General features: G+C 42.1%; 1 protein-coding gene across 2 annotated transcripts in view; it reads right to left on the reverse strand.

The window, feature by feature from the left end:
- The window catches only part of prkn (parkin RBR E3 ubiquitin protein ligase), a 1,164,944-nt gene that overhangs the window by 533,548 nt on the left and 609,651 nt on the right, over positions 1 to 21,745 (reverse strand). For both annotated transcript variants that reach the window (XM_087991523.1, XM_043696306.2), the window contains exon 5: positions 2,433 to 2,516. In XM_087991523.1, the coding sequence (XP_087847649.1) occupies positions 2,433 to 2,516 (84 nt within the window). The remainder of the gene's footprint in view (positions 1 to 2,432; positions 2,517 to 21,745) is intronic.

The raw sequence follows: 21,745 nt of genomic DNA on the forward strand, positions 1-21,745 counted from the left end.
CTGCTTTCTAGTAAGAAACTTGCCATGCCAATTGTCATAGACAAAAAAAAACTGCAGATGCTGGAATCCAAAGTAGACAGGCAGGAGGCTGGAAGAACACAGCAAGCCAGGCAGCATCAGGAGGTGCAGAAGTCGACGTTTTGTGCGTAACCCTTCTTCAGGAGTGGGGGTGGGTATGGGGGGAGCTGCAGATAAAGGGGGTGTAGGGGGCAGGGTGGTGAAATGGGGCAAGGTGAAGACAGGGTACGACCTGGTTGGTCAATGGGAGGAATGAATCCGGTTGGTGGCAGGGAGCAGTGGAAGGGAGGGGAGGGACTTGGAAGGGAGTCGGGGGATGGGGAAGGAATTATTTGAAGTTGGAGAACTCGATGTTGAGCCTGCCGGGCTGTAGGGTACCCAAGTGGAAGATAAGGTGTTGTTCCTCCAAAAGGAGCTGTAGTTTGTTTTGGCAATGGAGGAGGCCAAAGATGGTCAATACAGAAAGGGAATGGTTGGGGGAATTGAAATGGGCAGTGACTGGGAGGTCCAGTCGGCCTCTGTGGACGCGGCTGCCATGCTCAATGGGGTATTTCCTAAGTTTATGCTCAGTCTTCCCGATGTAGGGAAGATGGCATGAGATACCCCCAACCTTGAGATAGTCTTTGCCGAATTCTTGTGAGATTATGCTACAAGACACACCACAATCCAGGTCATTTAGACCTCTGTAAGATTCTATCCATGCTGTCTATAACCCTCTGCCATTCAATTGCATAGTCTACCATCCATGTAAAAGCAAATTCATGCAAGTTTTCTGGATTCCAGGGATAAACCTTTACAACCTCTAAAGGATGAAAGGAGGTAGGGCACTAGTGAAATTATGGGAGCCTATTGAATTGATTTTACCAAATACGTCCAGCCATCAGTGAATTTTATTGATAGCAGGAGCGGTATTGGATTGTCCCAAGGAGATGGGAAGTGCATTTCCACAGACAAGAACCCATTTAGGGGTCACTTGATTGTGCCGGCAGTAAAATTGACACTCAAAATGTGAAGAGGCCACCAGATAAATGCCATGACCTCCCACAAAAAACTAGAGGGGAAAGTAATTCAAAGCAAAGAGGGTTAGGCATGGCACCGTTGTACCCACACCCACCCAAAACCCAACTCTCCTCCACTCCTAAAGCTGCTTCCCCTCCAGCTGGAATTTTTAAAAATTCTTGCCTTCTCCATACAGCACAGCCCCTGCCCAATTAAGTAGCAGTCAAAGTTCCTGGTTTCATTGCTGAGCTCCGAGCTTTTGCTTAGGCCAGCAGATCATGGGAATGTGATACCATCCTTGGACTGGGATGGTAGCTTTGGCAGCAGCCAGGTAATTCAGAGGGAAAACCCATAGGTTATCTGAGAACACAGACAATGTGCATTTCCTGTGGTCTGGATTAGCTAGTAGCCTTTTTCCCTCTGAAACAGAAAATTGGGGTAAGGAAAATGTAGCATGCAATTTTTGGCAATTTAAGTTATATTTGTGCTTCATGACCCACTGACTGCTGGTCTGGCAAGGCCTCAATTTTAAAATTCATGTGTTTTCTTTGAGCACTTCCATGGCCCTTCCTTTCCAACCTTTGTAATCTTGTAGTTGGGGAAATCAATTCAATGGGGTGGCATGGTGGCTCAGAGGCTAGTACAGCTGCCTCACAGTGCCAGGGACCTGGGTTCATTTCCAGCCTTGGGCGCCTGTCTGTGTGGAGTTTGCACATTCTCCCCGTGTCTGCGTGGGTTTCCTCCAGGTTACCTCCCACAATCCAAAGATGTGCAGGTTAGGTAAATTCCCCATCGTGTTCGGGGATCTGTGGGTTAGGTGAATTAGTCAGGGGTAAATGTGGGATAACGGGGGAGGAAATTGGTCTGGGTGGGATACTCTTCGGAGGGTCACTGTGGACTTGTTGGGCCGAAGGGCCTGTTTCCACACAGTAGGGATTCTATGAATTCTGTAGCTCCACATGCCTCTGAGACCTCTGCACCCATCTAGTTATGTACTTTTGTACATCCTGATTTCACTCGTTTATCTAAGGCGGCCATGCCGAACTCCTTCAGCCCTAAGTTCTGGAATTCCTTCCTTAAATTCTCCAGCTCTCTACTTCTGACTCCTCCTTCATCATTTCTTGAAACTCACCTCTTTGACCAAGCTTTTGGCCATCTACCCTATATTTCCTTCTGTGACTTGATGTCAAGTTTTATTTGTTATTGGCTCTGTTATTTGTCTTGAAATATTTCAAAACATTGAAATCAGCAGATAAATGTAATTTGACGCTATTTTGGGAATCAGGAAACAGAAAAGAGAGGAAATTGGCTTTTCTTTTCTTCAAAAAATGTTTTTCATTATTCTAAACATTATTTTTGTTAGGGTAGGTGATAATCTCATATATTTGGTGCATAGAAATGAGAAATGCACTTACTGCAACAGTTCCATTGCAGTCTTCTGTTTGACACACACCTGTCATCCTACTCCTTTCTAGAACATCTCTCCAGCAAGATGGGTCCTACAGAGAAGCAGAAACATTTTCACAATTTTTTTCAATATTGTGTGGTAAAGTAAGTCAAAGTTCTCTGACAACAAGATCAAAACATTAGGGACACATTCAATCTTAAACATTACTATTTCTAACAAAAACAGAAGTTGCTGGAAAAGCTCAGCAGTTCTGCAGCATCTGTGAAGAGAAAACAGAGTTAACGTTTCAGGTCAGGTGACCCTTCCTGATTTGTTTCTGATTTACAGCATCCACAGTTCTTTCGGTTTTTAAATGCTATTTATAAAACTGGCATGTAGAACATCCGTATAGAAAGAAAATAGTTAAAGCTGACAGTGGGTTTGATTTTCACTATTATGGTGGGTAGATCAAGTTGGGAGATTTCCAACTCACTGGATGTGCCTCGGTAGAAGTCTCGCACATGCTATGATCTTCTCTCCAGCGACATGGACAAAAGCTTGGCTGACCTATCCTGGAAACAGAGTGCAGGTGACAATGAAAGCAGACTCCCTCAGTTCACTCGCACTTTGCCCCTGTTGTATTGAAAGATGTGACTGGGTGGGTTACTCTTCGGAGGGTCAGTGTGGACTTGTTGGGCTGAAGGGCCTGTTTCCACACTGTAGGGAATCTGATCTAATCTAATCGAATCTAACCTAATGTTAGGCCATCTCGCCCTCACCCCTCAACTATTTCCAATGCCACATCTATGTCCTCGATATCAAATTGCAAACTCTCAATCACCCCATGCCTCCCAATATCCTCTATGCCAGTTGATGCCAATTTATTGCTTGTTCAGCACATAGTATACTTGAGGTACAAAACTAATCAGCCATGCAAAAATGTGCGGTATTGCCCAGAAGAAAAAACACTCAGTCGCTAATCTGCTTTTGAAAAACCTATGGTTTTTACAATGCTATAAAAGTGTTAAGCACTTAGACCTTTAAAGCATTATTAACAGGGGGATAATGAAGTTTTGAATGCAGAATGTGGATCCTTTTTAGTGTAGACACAGAATTTTCATGGGAAATCGAACTCTAAGGTTTTCATGCAAGGTCAAAACTTGAAGCCTTGACTATTGAATCACTCATTTTGTTGGTGATATTGGTGACAGTGCAATGGTTGTGCTATGTATATTTTTTTGTCCCAACCTACATTTATTGAAGCACTCAAAGTGCTCCAAAAAGATTTACATTATTGGAGTTACATATTTGCTGGAATTTGCAGGGTTAAATGGTTTGGCAATTTTGGGTTGGCTTCAATTCCATCAAACATTTTCCATGATTTTATCTTTGAGTGTGTGTTGTCATTTCTACTTTCTCAATTACAGAAAGGACATTTATTTTATGACCTGATCACAATTATCACAAACAATTATGTCTGTGAGCAGGCCATTTTGTGTGTAGTAAAGTTCATAAACATTGGTATATGAATCTAATCTTTGATATTGTTTGCTGAAGAACTAATTTAGGACAGGGCATCCTTTTCTTCTCTGATTGAGCACAAAAGCTCCTGTCTTAATGCCCTAAACAATAAATGCATCATGAAAAATTTAACACTTTTTCTCACCACTATATTGAAATGGCAACCTCAATTTTATTTCAAGGTCTTGATAAGGCTTGAACCCACTGCCTTTTGGTCTTAGAAACAACAAAACTGAATTGACATTGTACTAATTGAATATAAGATATAAATAGAGAAACCAGAATCAATGTTATGAGGAAATATCAAGTCAAAATATTTCAGTGAGCATGCAAAGGTCACATTTGACAGTACCAGAAAATGATTATATCATGACCTTTGATGTTGACAGTGTCATTGATCGACATCTTGACAAGGTTTTGCCAAGTCTAAAAGCAGGGCTAAAGCCAGGGAAGGAAACCGACTCTCTTAATATTGGTAACTCTTGTTAGTTGCACCAACGAAGAACAAAATGAGTTGACCATTGGAAGAAATATGAAGATCAAAGTGTTTTCACACTGGAGAAAAAGGTTCAGGGAGATGAAGTACAACATTGTGACTTCTCTAAAGTCTTAATGACTAACTTTCTTCATTGATATTCTGTAGTTTATCCGTAGATGTTACTAGCTACCAAACATATTAAATGAAGGATGTGGAGCATATCAGCTTAACCATAATACTGCAAATGTTTATCATTTTGAATTAGTGTTGCACAGATTTCAATAATTGACAGCCATAAAGTTGCACATTTTACTGCCAGGGCTTGCCTATTAGGCCGGTGGGCATGAAATGAAGGATGGTAGTGGAGGCCTACCATGGGTTTCCACATGCACACTGACTACTGTTTACTTGCTGTGTGGTGAATGATGCATTACTGAGTTAGAATGGCTTACAGAGGTATGATTTCTTGTGTGTGCCCCAAGACTTCCAATGGATTTTATCATGATACCAGTCAGCCAAATTTGGTCAATACACATGTAGGTTACGTCTGTATTTGCCATTCCTGAAACAAGGTTGGTGTTTTCTAGGACTATATAAATAGTCGGAGGTGAAGTGTTTAGGTTTACTTTTGGTAAGTTAGAGTTTGTGGAAGCACTATTTTGAATTGCTTAAGAAACTTGCAGATATTTGTTTCACACAGTCAGCAAGGCAAAAACAGTCCCTTACAAAGGTGTGGGTGCAGCACTACCTCACCTGCAACGTAACATGAAGACGAAGAGAAATAGAACAGAAACTTTGTGAGGGGTGAGAAGAAGCAGGACTCTTCATAGAAGGTTCTAGCAACATGGGCTTTTTGGGAGCCTTATTTCTGCTTAATTACAAGTCTGACCAATATCAGAAGAGGCTCCACTTTAATAAAGAGGTCACCATAGTGTGTGTCACCTCTTTCGCACTGACTCAAAGCCAGAGTGCGGACAGCCCTAGTAGTGGCCATGAAGATCACTGCCATGTAAAGATTTCTACATCAGTGATACTTTCCTAAAGGGAACAGCATATACCATAATACCAGGCCATTTTTACACATATAAGAGAGGTCACAGAGGCACTGTATATGGGAGAGAAAGGGACTTTGTCCTTTTCTGCTAGAGGACGGAAAACTAGGACAAAAAAACACTTGGGTTCATGAGTATAGTAAACTTCCCGGCAGTGTAGGGTGTCATTGATTGCATGTATGTTGCTCTGAGGACATCCATTTCAAAAGGGGAGAGATTCAGGAATTGCTGAGGCTACCTAACTCTGACCAGCTGGTGTTTCACCACACTCTGAATTTCACCTTGATGAATGCTTGCTATATTGGCAGTAGCCTTGTTAGTTATTTTGTATGCAGCCACATACAAACTGCCTTCAAGCCTCCAAAACGCACAGGAGGGTGAATGCTTAATGACAAAGGCGACCCCTCTACTTGTGGCTGATGATTCCTCTTGCCAACCCAGCATATGCAGTTATCAGGCCCTCCGTAAGAAGGATGGAGTAACCCACAAAACCATGGAGCAAGTAATCAGTCTCCTTAAGCAACAGCATCACCTCCCAGATTGCGCTGGGAGGAGCTCTACAAAATACACCTGAGACTGTATCAATGCTTACGATGATATGCTGCATTCTATACAGCCTTGCCAGCCTGAGGGCTCAGTAACTATCTTTTGAGATCTGGAGGCCAGCAACACATCAACAACACAAAATAAATTATGCACCCTTTTACAATCCCTTAGTGTGTGGGTGTCATATAGGTACCCTTTCCTGGTTTAGTGCTCCCGCACAGTGGCACCCATTGGCTGAATCATAACTGGTGGAAGATTGCTGACCTTGTCTGGAGAAGAGTGCAGTATGCCTTCGACCAGCTATGGGCCGTGAATGTTCTAACTTAGCATGGATGATAGGTGTTTGGGTTTAGAGTCATCAGTAAGCCCACACTGGGAGAGTGGAAGTGAATGGAGCATGAATATGTTTATCCTAAGAGACAGCAGCAAAGTTTGTGCTCCATACTGCCAATCCCATAGGCCAGATCCCAACAATTCTAGTAATTAGCTCATGCACAGACTGCATGACTGTGAGAACTGAGAGCCCCATTAGGCATCGACTGTGACAGCTATCTGTGCCAGATGTCAGAGTCTGAATCTTCATGCCATCTTCCACTTGCAGTAGTGAGATTTCAGGTGAGGTGTGCAATAATGGACCGTGAGACAGCAATCAGCAGGTGATACATCACAGATCAGAGTAGGCATTGTGCCATAGTGCGTCCCATAATGTTCACAGTGGAAAGCTGAATTCCAATTCCAGCCAAATGAAAGAAGGAACCATTCAATCAGGAATCCCACCACAGCAAGTCAGGGGTAGCCTCCAATATCAGTCCAAGGGTTTAAGGTATGGTCAATTAGCCAATAGGAGCAGTGAGCTTGCAGTGCAGAGAGCATACAGGTTTAGTGGTCTCAGGGAGAGTTGGGGGGGGGACTAAGGGTGGGTGACAGTAAGTGAGGAAAATTGTTATAGACCATTGTGAGATCTGTTAGGCATGAGCTTTGGAGGGAGATGGGTTCAGTAGCAGAGATGGAATAAGATTGAGGTATCAGAAAGAAGATGGTGGAACTTGTGCAGCGGAATAGAAAAGGTCATTGACCTTCTACCTATAATGCCGTGCGTTCCTTCTGATTGACAATTGGGAAGTTGATATTTCCTAGCAAGGATTTCACCATGACACTTGAGTAAAGCATACAAGATGTCGGGAGATGATCCAGGTCTTGAGATGAGCCTTACTGCACACCTTTCCCAATTCTACTGCCCATTTCATTGTAATCCGTGTCACCCAGAGCCTGAAAACATTCTGCACATTGTGGCATTGTGGTTGGCTATGTCTGTCCTTGCTGAATGGGTTTCTGGATTTGTAAATAGTTGTGTGCATGCAGGCAGCAAGACTGGAACTTGTTTGGAGGTAAAGTGTATTGTAAAGTTGCTAGGTGTGAGTCTTGATTGTTCCAGTCTGCTGCTTGGTTAGTAACAGGGGTATGGTCCATGGAACAGCATGAGAAGTATACAGTATGATAGGTGTGAGATGTGATATGCTGATGCACTCACTCAAGTTGACCACATGAGTGAGATCAGTAAAGATTTTTCTACATTGCTGCCATGCCCTCTGTATTACACTTAAGGCATAAATCCCTTCTGAGGCTCTGCCTTGATCGCTTTCTCCCCATCAGAACAAACACAGCATCTTTCAAAGATTCCACTGCCTTAATTCTGGGCAGGAATCAGGAAGTGAAGTTGCTGGCATACCATTTCCCCTAACTCATTGTTCTGAAATGGCTTTGATATGCCTTATCGGTTATCATTATAGTAGGAATTAGAACAGGTTATCCTTGGTCTTGGTCAATAGAGACTGCCAGAAGTGAGGTTGTTAATAAAATAACCTTACATTAAACATTCTTTAAACTATTTACAGAATTTGGTTAGCAGGTTGCTTAAAACAAAATCATTACTCTCAAGAGTCTCTTGTCATTTGATATCTTATATAACCAATGATGTATACTGACCATTTATATATTCAGCAGTAACCCCTTACATGACAATTTCAGTCCATTTGCCTAAATTTCCTTTTATAGTGACAGCAACTACAAAGAGGAAAGACAGACTGGAGCATGATTTGCTTATAAAGTTGTTGACGAAGGTTATTTACATTGCTAAAAGGAGGATTGTAGTGTTGAATGGACTTGGAGCGATGCAACAATCATGAAAATGAGGTGAATTCATCAGTTTCATGAATGGTGATGCCAGAGTTCAAAAGTTGTGACAGGTTATTTCTAGTCATGTTTGTTTTGGTACACTTATTTTTATTTGAGCATATACAATTATGTTGCATGCAAATACAGTAAGCAAAATATTCCAGATCTATATTTTATCTAATGAAGATGATTATTATAACTGACTTGCGTTTGTAGCCCTTGCAAATTAACTGTCCTTTTTAATCCACAAATTTTATTGTGCTCTGTGGAAGGTTCTATTTACTTCAGTATGACAAAACAAAACAATCAATGGTAATATAGCTTTTTAACTTTCTGTATTCTGATTTATTTGTTGAAATGTGAATCTTGAAACATCGAAATGTTGAAACTTGATATAAGTTTTGTGGTTAAGAATAAAGCTCCAAAGTTTGAACAGACCCTGAAAATAGGATTGGAAATTGCAATACCTCCTGCTGCCTGCTAATTACCATGATTACAGTGAGAAACCTGTACTAATAGCACTGTTGAGTAACTGTTCATCTCTGTTGGGGTTTCCGAAAATTGTGAAAGGTTTGCACTAGTTAAAACAAGCCTATATTACTTAAAACAAACCGGATAACTTAAAAAAAAAAGAGTTCTGATTGGGATCGGTGTTGGAATTCAATCTATAATGCTGCTGACCTAAGGAAGACATGAGACTGGTGCAACATGAGAGAGAGAATGAGCTTCAAAATTTCAATGGTGTATTAATCCTTAGTCAAGTAGGTACAATTCAATAATACAGTTCATCCTCAGGAAGTTTAATGATCTCATCCAAGTGCCAAGGTGAGTAGAGTTGTCTTTAAATGTGATATTCCACAGTTGCATCGTGGGCCTCACAAACTGCAAAATGTATCATCAGTCTTGCTCATCTACCAACAAGATTCGTACATAATATGTTTATAGGTTCAGTTCAACTGCACATACTCACACTACACATCAACACTTATTGATATACTTCCTTTGCTCTAACTGGTGAGGCACAGACATAGCTGCACATCTTTACCTCCATGGAAAAGCGAGTGCTCACCATTGTTTAAGTGGCAATACAGTGACATAGAAGATGACAATAATCTCATAACTAATCTTCCTCCTCACATCCTGCTTCTTCATCCCATAACTGCCTTTAATATAGATGCTAAAGCTCTTACTTTCACCCACTCTACGCCGTGTGCTCTCACCGCACCTTCCTTTGCATTGTTCTTATTTCAGTAAAACATGGTCAAACATGGTGGAACAGGATGAAGTAGAATACCAAGAAGTCAGCGATAATGAGGAAACACTATCACTCATTCTCACACTTGCAGTCGGCAGCAGAGATACTGACACTTCAAATATTTAAGAAGATAGCTTAGAGGCAGGATATATGCACAAATGACCTGCAAACAAGGGAAAAGTATGGCACAGCTGTCAGCTCTCTGAAAGGCAATGTCGTGTCTAAGTGTTGCTGCAGAGAATTTAATTGAGGATCTTGATGGACCAGGCTATGGAGGAAAGTAAATGAGCTGTGATAACGTGTTATCTAAAATATTCATTTATAATGAATTGATTGGACAGTTAATTCAGAGGAACCTCAATTATCTGAATATCAATTATCCAAATTTCAGATTATCCGAAGACGATCTCAAGGCCCCGGTAGAAACATTACATCAAAGAAGTGTTTCAACACTGATCGTGTCTTTTGTTTACAATGATTAAAAATGAATTTGGCTTACTGAAGTGTTGCCAAGAGCAGTTCTGAACAATGATGGGAGCCCAGCCACTGTCACCAAATGACTGACCACCTGCCCTCTCACTCTCCCCACACTTTCTCTGCAGTTCAACATGAGTGTACCCTGAACACCTCCTTCCCCAGATAATCTCTCTGATATTGTCCTGTACAGGGCAAAGGTGGAACTTGTCAAAAGGTTACAGTAAAAAGTTGTGTGTGCGCGCTATTTCAAGACTCACCCCCAAAGGCAGCAGCTGTTGGTGTTGGTGTCCAGTCCAGCTGTCCTGGGGAAGGGGGGACCAGGGTTGGGGGCTGATGGGAGTGGGTATCAGGGCAGATGGGGCATGGGTGGGGCAGATGGGAGGGGGGACTGGGTTGGATGAGTTTGGGGGCGTCGGCAGGGGCGTGAGAGCGGAAGGGGCCTCACGGGGGCAGGGGCAGGCAGCCGGATCGGATGGTGAGTGGGGGCGGTGTTGGATGGGGTTGGGGGGGCGGACGGGGGCGGGGGTGGACAGTGTGCAAGGGTGGAACAGGTTGGGGGAGGGGGCTCGTGCACGCTATGCTGGTGCCCAGTCTCCTGAACAGGGAGCGGACATAGCAAGTGCTCGCTGTGTCAATCCCAGTGAACTGATAGGGGGGCAGTGGGAGGCTTCAGCAATGCTGCAGGTCCCTTACACACAAGTGTGTGTCTGCTCAGAAACAAACTCTGTGACAGAGAGAGGGAGCAAGGCAGGCAGAGCAAGAAAAAAGGAAACTTCAGGAAGCTCCGAGCCCCAGAGGGGAGCCATTGCATTAATTAACCAAATACTCAATTATTCGAATGAAGTAGTGCCCAACCAATTCATTCAGATAATTGAGGTTCCTTTGTTCATAAACAGTCAATGGGAATTAGATGAACAAATATGGGGAGATTGGGGAGATCTGCAGGAGCAATAGGGTTGTCATAGTAGAGGATATTAATTTTCCTAACTTGACTGGGACTGCCGGAGCATTAAACCTTAGATGGGGGTGGAATTTGTTAAGTGTGTTCAGGAAAGTTTCCTCAGCAGTATACAGAAGAACCTCAATTATACGGCATTCAATTATCCAGTATTCAATTAACCGAACAAAATACTCCCCACCTGTGTCCTTTGGATAATCGAGGTTCCTCTGTATACAGGTTCCTACTCAGGAAGGGACAAAATTCAACCTACTCTTGGGAAATATGACAGGACAGGTGATGGAGGTGACAGTAGGGGAGCACTTTGGGACCTGTGACCATAGCTCTATTAATTTTAAAATAGTTATGGAGCAGGACAAACTGGTCCACAGGTTCAAGTTCTAAATTGGGGCAAGGCAAATTTTGATGGAATTATACAGGAGCTTGTACAAGTTGATTGGAGTAGTTTGTTTGCAGGCAAAGGGACCTCCGGCAAGTGGGAGGCCTTATAAGTGTCATAGCTAGAATTCAAGGTCTACATGTTCCTGTGAGGGTGAAGGGCAAGGTTGGCAGGAGTAGGGAATATTTGATGACAAGAGATATTGATGCTTTGACCAGAAAAAAAGAAGGAGGCATGGCTCAGGTACAGGTAGCCAGGGTCAAGGGAATTCCTGGAGGTATGCAGGGGATATAGGAGTTTGCTGAAGAAGGAAATCAGGACAGTGAAAAGGAGGCACGAGATAGCTTTGGCTGAAAAGATTAGGGTGAATCCAAAGTGATTCTTTAAGTATATTAAAGGAAAAAGAATAACTAGAGAGAGAACACGACCCCTCAAGGACCAAAGAGGACATGTGTACGTGTGGAACCGCAGGAGATGAGCAAGGTCCTTAATGAATATTTCACCTCTGTGTTTACCATGCTCCAGTATACTCTGGGTAGGCTGCACAGCAGAGTCATCAGCCACATGGTTAGAGGATAGCCTTTGATGTCTCATTTTGGTTTAATGTGGTGGTTCAAATACATTTGGCAAAGAGGTCAGCCACAGAATGAAGTCATGATAACTGTTGCTAGGATACAGAACATTGACATGCACGATTTACTGCTTACAGTCATGCACCAGCTGGATCTTGAGACAATATAACTCCTTTCAAGTTTGTTACTCCATGAGTTGATATTCCCACACGTGACATATGAGCAGTCAGCAGCAGCCTGCAGCATGGGCAAGCCTGTAATTTGCAAAATGCCACAAGCTCCTTAGCCTGTTTGCTCTCTGACGCAAAGAATAAAATGTAGACTGTTCTCTTTGAACAAAAGCGCATCAATTATCTCCCTTATACAAGAGAACAGGAAGCTGGAAAGTGTTCCAAATATCTCTAGCTGTAGCCTTAAGGATGCATGGCCACAGTCAACACCACAGCCACTGAGAATGAAACACTTTTCATGCTCTGAGTTAGTAATTGTTGCTATCGCAACTGAGAATGAAACACTTTTCATGCTCTGAGTTAGTAATTGTTGCTATTGCATGTGGAAATTTTCAGAAAGCACATTCTCTGTGAAGTGCAGACATCTGACACACTACTCCTTACAGTCATAGAGTCATAGAGATGTACAGCACAGAAACAGACCCTTCAGTCCAACTTGTCCATGCTGACCAGATAACCCAATCTAATCTAGTTCCCACCTGCCAGCACCTGGCCCATATCCCTCCAAACTCTTCCTATTCATATACCCATCCAGATGCCTTTTAAATGTTGCAATTGTACCACCCTCCACCACTTCCTCTGGCAGGTCATAACATACACGTACCACAATCTGTGTGAAAAAGTTGCCCCTTAGGTCTCTTTTATAACTTTCCCCTCTCACCCTAAACCTATGCCCTCTAGTTCTATACTCCTCCACCCCAGGGAAAAGACCTTGTCTATTTACCCTATCCGTGCCCCTCGTGGTTTTATAAACCTCTATAAGGTCATCCTTCAGCCTCCAACACTCCAGGGAAAACAGCCCCAGCCTATTCAGCCTCACCCTATAGCTCAAATCCTCCAACCCTGGCAACATCCTTGTAAATCTTTTCTGAACCCTTTCAGGTTTCACAACATTCTTCCGATTGCAAGTAATATTCCAACAGTGGCCTAACCAATGTCCTGTACAGCTGCAACATGACCTCCCAATTCCTGTACTCAGTACTCTGACCAGTAAAGGAAAGCATACCAAACGCCTTCTTCACTATCCTATCTACCTGCAACTCTACTTTCAAGGAGCTATGAATCTGTACTCCAAGGTCTCTTTGCTCAGCCACACTCCCGAGGACTTGACCATTAAGTATATAAGTTCTGCTAAGATTTGCTTTCCCAAAATGCAGCAGCTTGCATGCCTTAATTAAGTTCAGATAAGAACTCCTTGAGCATACACAGATTCCTGCAGACAGGCCTTTCTACCCTTTGTCTGTATACCTCTTGTAAAAATTTATCCGAGCCTGTGTGCATTCCCCTTCACATGCTGTGATCTGAAGCAAATGCATCCTCACATGGTGAAGAGTAATTGGTTTGTGTAGAAACATTGGATGCAGGACCAACTCTGTCATTGTCATACCCTATGAATTTCAGTGACTTTAAGGAACGCTGGAAAGCACCAAAGCCTTATACATCAAAAGCAAGAACAAGAGGAAATCAATCAGCCAAATAGCCTGAAAGTATTTGACGTTTAAATGGTGCTGGTAATGGTGGTGGTAACCAGAGGAGGTGGTTCTTTCTTCTGCTGAATTGTGTTCAGCCATAAACGTTTAAATAGATGTCATTAGCTGGAGCTCCAGTATGGCCAAGCTGATGTCAAATCAATGTTAAGTGTTTATTGAAGTCTTTCAATTGATTACCATTTCTTCATAAACTACAACTGATGTCCTGCCAAACAAAGCAATCCAGGAGGAGGTGATTTTTTAATCCCTTAGATGAGAGATATTGACAGTTATATCAATTTAAGAGGCCTCTAGGCATTTGAATACATTTGGATTATTACAGTAGAGATCCCAAGCAAGGCTTTCGATAGTTTGAAGGTAGTTTGAATACTTATCAGGAAAAAAACTCTCATGCATCTCATTGCTTACAAAAACTAATCAATGTCAAGGCCAAATGGCCTTTGTAAGACAGAGGCATATGACAAATCAAATCTAACTTACAATGTAGCATTTAAATTTTGAAACTGAATGAACTTTTTTTTGTAGTTCAAGGCCTGTCAATAAAAGAGTTCTAGCATCATCTGGCAAGCTTTCTCTAAACTGCTCCTAATGTGATAACATATTTACGTAAGCAAGGCAAAAAACACTACACAGTACTCTAGACGTGGTCTCATTATTGCCCTGGATAACTGAAGCACAACATCACTCCTGTTGTATTTAATTCTCCTCAGATAAATTATATCTTTCTACTAGCTTGCATATTAACTTATTGTGATACATGCACTAGGACACCAAGATCTCTCTGCATGTCAAAGCTCTTTAATTCCTTGCTTTAATCCCTTAGATAGTATGTTTCTTTTTTATTCTTTGAAATCAGGAAGTTTGGCAACTATGCCTTCCATTCTTTCTTCCAAGTCATTTATATAAATTATGAACAGTTGAGGTCCGATCACTGATCCTGTGGCACACCACTCATTAAATCTTGCCAAATACATCTGAATAGTACATCCCTGCTTTTTGCTTCTTATTAACCAGCCAATTTATCCATGCCAAAATCTACCCCCTTTAACATTAGCATTTATTTTCAGCAATGATCTCCTATTTGGCACTTTATCAAATGTCATCTAGAAATCTAAGTATGGTAGAGCCATCAGTTCCTCTTTATCCACAGCACATGTTACCTCCTCAAATAATTCCAATAGAGTTTTCATTTTGGCTGGATAGATGACAACAGGTTGGTCTAACCTGGTTTCCCCTTCACAAAACTATGTTGACTCTGCCTAATTACCTCGAACTTATCAAAGTACCTTATTTAATAATAACCTCTAATAACTTCCTGATGACAGATGTTGAAGTAACTGGCCTGTTATGTCTTGCATCTTGTCTCCCTCCCTTTTTGAATAAAGAAGTTATAATTTCTATTTTCAAATATAATGGGAACATTTCCAAATGCAGGGCGTTTTGGAAAATTAAACCCACTACCAACTTCTTTTAAGACCTTAGAATGAAGCCCGGACACTTCTTAATCCAAAGATCCAACAATTTACTCAGTATCACTTATTGGTAATTGTGATGAACCGAAATCTCCCCCTGCATTCCATTTCCTAATTTATTGTTGCTTTAGGAATGTTACTTATATCATCTGTATGAAAACTAATATACATATTTGGTTCAATTCCTCTGCCATTTGGAGTCATTGAGTCATGTTGTTATACAGCATGGAATCAGATCCTTTGGTGCAACTTATCCATGCTGACCAAGTTTCCTAAACTAGCTAGAACCATCTGCCTGCATTTGGCCCATATCTGCATAAAACGTTCCTCTCCATCTACCTGTCCAAGGTGTGTCTTACCATGGCCAATGTGAGGAAAACCCTTTGCAGAGTCAACCCACATAAGGCTGCTGAACCAGATACTATCCCAGGCAGAGTGCTTAAAGGATGCTCTGATGTACTGGCAGATGTTCTCCCTGAGCTGTGCCATAGTTCCAATGTGCTTCACGGTCACTACCATCATCCTCTGCCGAAGAAGTCTTTAGCGTCCTGCCCCATTACGCTAACACCCATCATCATCAAGTGCTTTGAGAGGCTCATAATGAGGCATATTAAGACCCTGATGCCCTCACTGGACACCCTGCAGTTTGCGTATCAATCCAACCGCTCAACAGATGATGTAATTTCCACCACCCTCCATCTGGCCCTCACCACCTGGAGAAGAAGGACACCTACGTCAGACTGCTGTTCATAGACTTCAGTTTGGCATTAAATACCATCGTTCCTCAGCACCTGACTGGAAAGCTGAGTCTGCTGGGCCTAAATACCTCCCTGTGTAACTGGATCCTGGACTTCCTGACTGGCAGACCTCAGTCAGTCTGGATCGGGAGCAGCATCTCCAACACCATCACACTGAACAGGGGGCTGCCCAGAGATGTGTGCTCAGTCCACTGCTGTTCACCCTGCTGATACACAACTATGTAGTGATGCACAGGTCAAACCACATCATCAAGTTCACTGAGGATATGACTGCAGTGGATCTCATCAGCAGGAACAACGAGTCAGCATACAGAGAGGAGGTGCAGCAGCTAACGGACTGGTGCAAGGCCAACAACTTATTTCTGAACGTGGACAAGATGAAGGAGATGGCTGTTGACTTCAGGAGGGCACGGAGCAAACACTCTCCGCTGTACATCGATGGCTCCCCAGTGGAGATCATGAAGAGCACCAAATTTCTTAGCATACACGTAGTGGTGAATCTCACCTGGACCCTCAACACCAGCTCCGCAGCCAAGAAAGCCCAGCAGTGTCTCTACTTTCTGCATAGGCTGAGGAAAGCCCACCTCCCAACTCCTATCTTCACCACATTCAACAGAGGGTTCATTGAGAGTACCCTGAGCTGCTGCATCACTGCCTGCTTCGGGAATTGCACCATCTCGGACCCTACAACGGATAGTGAGGACAGCTGAGAAGATCATCGTGGTCTCTCTTCCCTCCATTACAAACATTTACTCCACACACTGCATCCAAAAAGGCTAAGAGCATTGTGGGAGACCCCACACACCCCTCACTCAAACTCTTCTCCCTCCTGCCATCTGGCAGAAGATACCAGAGCATTTGGTCTCTCACGGTCAGATTGTGCAACAGTTTCTTCCCCTGAGCCATCAGGTTCCTTAACACGGTATGATTGGACTCTTTCCCATCTGAAATTCTTTGCACGACTTTGAGTTGCTGCTGGAAAAATGTCTATTATTTATCATTCTTCTATTAAACTGTAATTTGCATGTTTTGCACTTCTTATGCACTTTATGAAATGTATGATTGTGTAGGTTGTGCTGTCCATGTAGCACCCTCAGTCCTGGAGGAACACTGTCTCGTATTTACTGTATCTGTTGTATATGGTAGAAATGACAAATAAAAAGCTACTCTACTCTCCAAATGACTCTTATATGTTGTAATTGTATTCGCCTCTATCACTTCCGCTGGAAACTTGTTTCTTATGCCTCTGTGTTGAAAACGCTGCTCCTCAGATCCCTTTTAAATCTTTCCCCTCTGAGCTTAAACCTATGCCCTCCAGTTTTGGACTCCTCTACCCTGGGAAAAGACCTGGCCTATTCTATGCTGCTCATGATTTTATAAAATCTCAATAAGGTCACACCTCATCCTTCTATGCTTCAGTGAAAAAAAAATCCCAGCCTATCCAGCTTCTCCTTATAACTCAAACGCTCCAGTCTTGGCAACTTCTTTGTAAATCTTTTTTGCACCCGTTCCAGTTTAATAACATCCTATCTTTCCTTACTTTCTATTATTAGTTCTCTAGTCTCAATTTCTATTGTACCAAAACTCACTCTTATTTTAAGTATTTATAGAAACTACCAGGGCAAAATCTTGTAGATGTCTTAGTGATGTGGCCTATGATGGGTTTTGCAATAGAATTGCGCAAGAAATCCGGTGAGGCATATTTGGAGTATCTTGTGCCTATTTTGATATGGCAAATTTCTCGCTTGGCAGAGGCAAGTTATTAATTATGGCAAATTATTGTTTGTTAAACACCATGTTAACATCCCAACTCACCTCATTAATATTCAGCTTCCTATCTTACCAAATGTGTTAAAGCTAGATGTCGATAAATCTTAACATGCAAACCAGTGGGTACCTTGAAACATCAGTTATCCACTTGCACTGCAGAACCTCCATGTTGGACACTGGGCACCAACATTTTAGGGCATGCTCCATGGGTACTAGCCATACGCTACCTACATCTATGGACATCCAGCCTCTTATGAATTCTTATGACACATCTCAGGTCCACTTAGAGTCATAGAGTCATAGAGATGTACAGCATGGAAACAGACCCTTCGGTCCAACCCATCCATGCCGACCAGATATCCCAACCCAATCTAGTCCCACCTGCTAGCACCCAGCCCATATCCCTCCAAACTCTTCCTATTCATATACCCATCCAAATTCCTCTTAAATGTTGCAATTGTACCAGTCTCCACCACATCCTCTGGCAGCTCATTCCATACACATACCATCCTCTCCGTGAAAAAGTTGCCCCTTAGGTCTCTTTTATATCTTTCCCCTCTCACCCTAAATCTATGCCCTCTAGTTCTGGACTCCCCGACCCCAAGGAAAAGACTTTGTCTATTACAGGATGCTTCTGCACTTCAATGCTGAACTACAGGCTGCATCAGCAACCATCATCGTAATGCTGCAGCAAGGTCACTGTGTACTCAGGAAGACATACCCAACTCATGAGTGGGTAAAGCTGTATCATGGGGTCTTCACTAGCTGGTGTGGCACTCACTCATTCTGAGTTTACTTGGATGCTAATAACCTCCCTGCCTTGTATTTCTGCAACATGCCATGGTGCCCTTGACTCCCCCAGCCAGGCTCATGTTATTTCTGTGCTGTCTTGTCATTTCTGTGCTGCCTTGTCATTCAGCATAGACATAAAGGTAGGAAGCTTATCATAGTTGTCAGCACACCTCAGTCAAATCAAGGGGGCTGGCCTTCACTGAGGAGGTCCCACACAGCCCAGGGGTTTGGACACAGTCAGTCAGCCACTTGAAGCTATCAGGATCAGGATGCTCTCTGTTGAAAGAGTGAGGATTTCAAAGACAGGTAGCCAACCACCCATCTTAACTCTTTCTGTCCAATCAGGGATTGTTTTTCATCCAAGAATGAGAGAGAGACAGAGAGAGACAGATATTAGAGGAGATGAAAGTAAGTGTTAATTTTTATCTAGCTGGGGAAATGTCCTGAGCATGTGAGTCGGGAGCACGGACAGAATGCAGGGTTAGTGCTCTCAGAAGCTAGGATAGATGACAGCAAATGAAGAAAAATCTTGCAGGTGAGTGAGTGTGAAGTATCAGAGAAATTGCGAGACTTATGCAGGTGGACTGTATAAGGATATTAGGCATTCCCCGAATCTTAATCAGATGGTAACCTCAGATCAGGGTTGGAATGCTCTGGTATTGTGGCCACCACTACTGGTCTGGGGTGAAGAGGATGTCCTATATTTGTATCAAGCTGTCCAGCAGAACCTCTAGGTCCCTGCCCACCAAATAGGGTGCCAATGTCCCCCTGTGTGCTATGTCCAAGGCAAGTGTCAGGAATTGTGCTTGTCAAGATGCACAATGGACTTTTAAAGATGACATGGACCTAAAGGATGCCAGATAATTCTAGCAGTGGCGAGTTGCTCTGGAAATGGCACATAGTAACATAGGGCTGGAATTGAACGTAGGGCGGTGTAGGTACTCAATGAAAGGAGTTTGGTATGAAATGGTGAGAAAACTTGTTAGCTCTCATGGCAAACATCCTTCCAAAAAACTCAATGCAACTCATATTTAACGTAAAATACGTAAAAGTCAGCAATCAATGTGCTTTAGAGTTCTAGCTAGCAATTCAAAATTTTCTTTTAAATTTTTTGATCATTTTATGATCTGGTCCATTTTTTGACCTGCAACCAATCTTTGCAAACTATATGCATTTTTAATTTAAATTTGACATAATCTTTAACATTTCTTGTTAACTGTAGATAGTAAGTTCATTCCTTAGAATTTTTCTTACTCATAGGAATATATCTAACATAGCCCCCTTAAAAGTCTGCCACTGCAACTCTATTGACCTATTCTTAAACTAATTTGCCAAATCATTTTAGCCAGCTCTGCTTTCAAGTCCTCATAACTACCCTTACTTAGATTTTAAAAAGTAATCTTGTCTACTTCTCTCTCCCTCTAACTGAATGGAAAGCTCAATTTTATTATGGTCACTGCTACTCGGGATGCCTTCACTGTAAGATCATTAATTAAAGCTATTACATTACACAATGTACCAGGTCTAGTTTAGCCAGTTCCTGGTTGGTTCCAGACATACTGTTCTAAGAAACTATCGTAAAAACACCTCGGACCATCTGACTTTTCTAGTTGATATATAGAATTATATCTTCCATGACTACAGTATCTGTAGTGATTATAATGAGGCCAGATAGCTGGACACCTTTTAATATGAGTTCCCTGATTGGGGATGTTAATCTGGTCCAGACAGGGAGCCCTGACTGACATTTAAAAAGGGCAAGTGTTAAAGATATGAGAATCTGGTGCCTGACTCTGGATGAGGCAGTACTAAAGTGAAGGATTGTTCAAGTATAAATAATGGTCAGTTGGGGATTAGATACCAGTCTCTGTGGAGCTATTTCAGTACTTTTCTGATGAGTTCTCATGATTTCTTCCTTTAAGCTCCACCCTGCTATGTGATTACTATGAGCAGACTTGTGCTGAACTTCCACAAGTGACTTCTTATCTTTATAATTTCTCACCTCCACCCAAACCATTTCCACATCCTGGTTTCCTGAACTTATAGCTCCCTCTCTCTCATGTGCTAATACCATAATTAACTAACAGGGTCACCCCTCCACTATTTCCTAGCCCCTGATCTGCCTAAGTCTCTTGTACCCTTCAGAATTCACATCCCGTAATGTCATCCCGCAGCCATGTCTCTGTAATGGCTATCAGATCATATTTATTTATTTCTATTTACACTCTCAGTTCATCTGTTTAGTTTCAAATGCTGTGTGCATTCAGATATAGAGACCATAGTTTTATCATTTTATTCTTTTTGTAAATTTTGTTGGCTTACTCTGATTTGTACTCTCTGTCCTGTCCTGTCACGGCCTGTTAATGTTAGTATAAGCAGTACTCTTAGTACTAATATCTTTCTCTTTGGTTTTAACTCCACTCTTTAATTTACCATGTTCTCAAATTTAATCCTTTGTCCCGACTATTGACTGGAGAAATAGTGTTTTGGGAGTCAAAGTCTGCATCAGCACAACAGTTGGTAAGACATGTTATGCCCATGTGAATCATTCCCTTGACCAACCATTGTAACCAACCCCGATTGCTACTGCCCAGCCTCCCAAGCAGTAGCACAACACACCATAATTGGTGTTTTGATTCTGATATGGCTCTTCTTCAGAAGAGTTCCTGAGTTCTGAAAAAGGGTCATACCACACTGGAAATGTTAACTCTGTTGCTATCTCCACACATGCTATGAAACCGGCTGTGTTTCTCCAGCATTGTGTGTTTGTTGCAGATTTCCAGCAACTGCAGTATTTGCTTTTACACCATAACTGCCAGTGCTTTTGGGTGTTTTACTTCATTGCATCACCTCATGATTGGGCTTAGAATTCAGAAGAGTTCAAAGAGAGAGAGAATTCAACTAAAATTGGTCATACTTAAGAAAGAGACAGTCAAGCATTTTCTACCAAGCTGGTTTACTATTTAGTCAGAGCTATTGACAAAAAATTCTGCTCTGCATAAATATCTCAACATTATTGAATCACAATATCTGTTAGTATGAATAGAATATACAGGTTTGGCCTGGAGGTACCATTAAGACTGCTTTTCATTCATAAAAATCTTGTCCAATATGAAAAAATACAAAACCTTTGGTGAAACTGTGAATCCTTCAGCAAGAATTAATTAAAGCTTAAACTGCACAGCATTTATGTTGAAGCTGCAGCATATTTGTGGTAGCAGATTTTCAAACCTAGGTTCGGTTATAATATAATTAATCATTCTCAGAAGTGTGTTGTGCCATTCACAGTTGAGGAACAACATGATTTTATATGAAATAAATTTTTTATCAAAAATAGCTTTTGAGCTGTCCTTTCACCTCTTCAAGGGAACTCCCATAAAAGAAGTCCAAAAAGCAGATTATTAAATATGACCTCT

Source organism: Chiloscyllium plagiosum, unplaced genomic scaffold (assembly GCF_037043375.1).
Source record: "Chiloscyllium plagiosum isolate Xiang-an unplaced genomic scaffold, Cpla_swu_hap1 HiC_scaffold_10, whole genome shotgun sequence".
In the NCBI taxonomy this organism is placed as follows: domain Eukaryota; kingdom Metazoa; phylum Chordata; class Chondrichthyes; order Orectolobiformes; family Hemiscylliidae; genus Chiloscyllium; species Chiloscyllium plagiosum.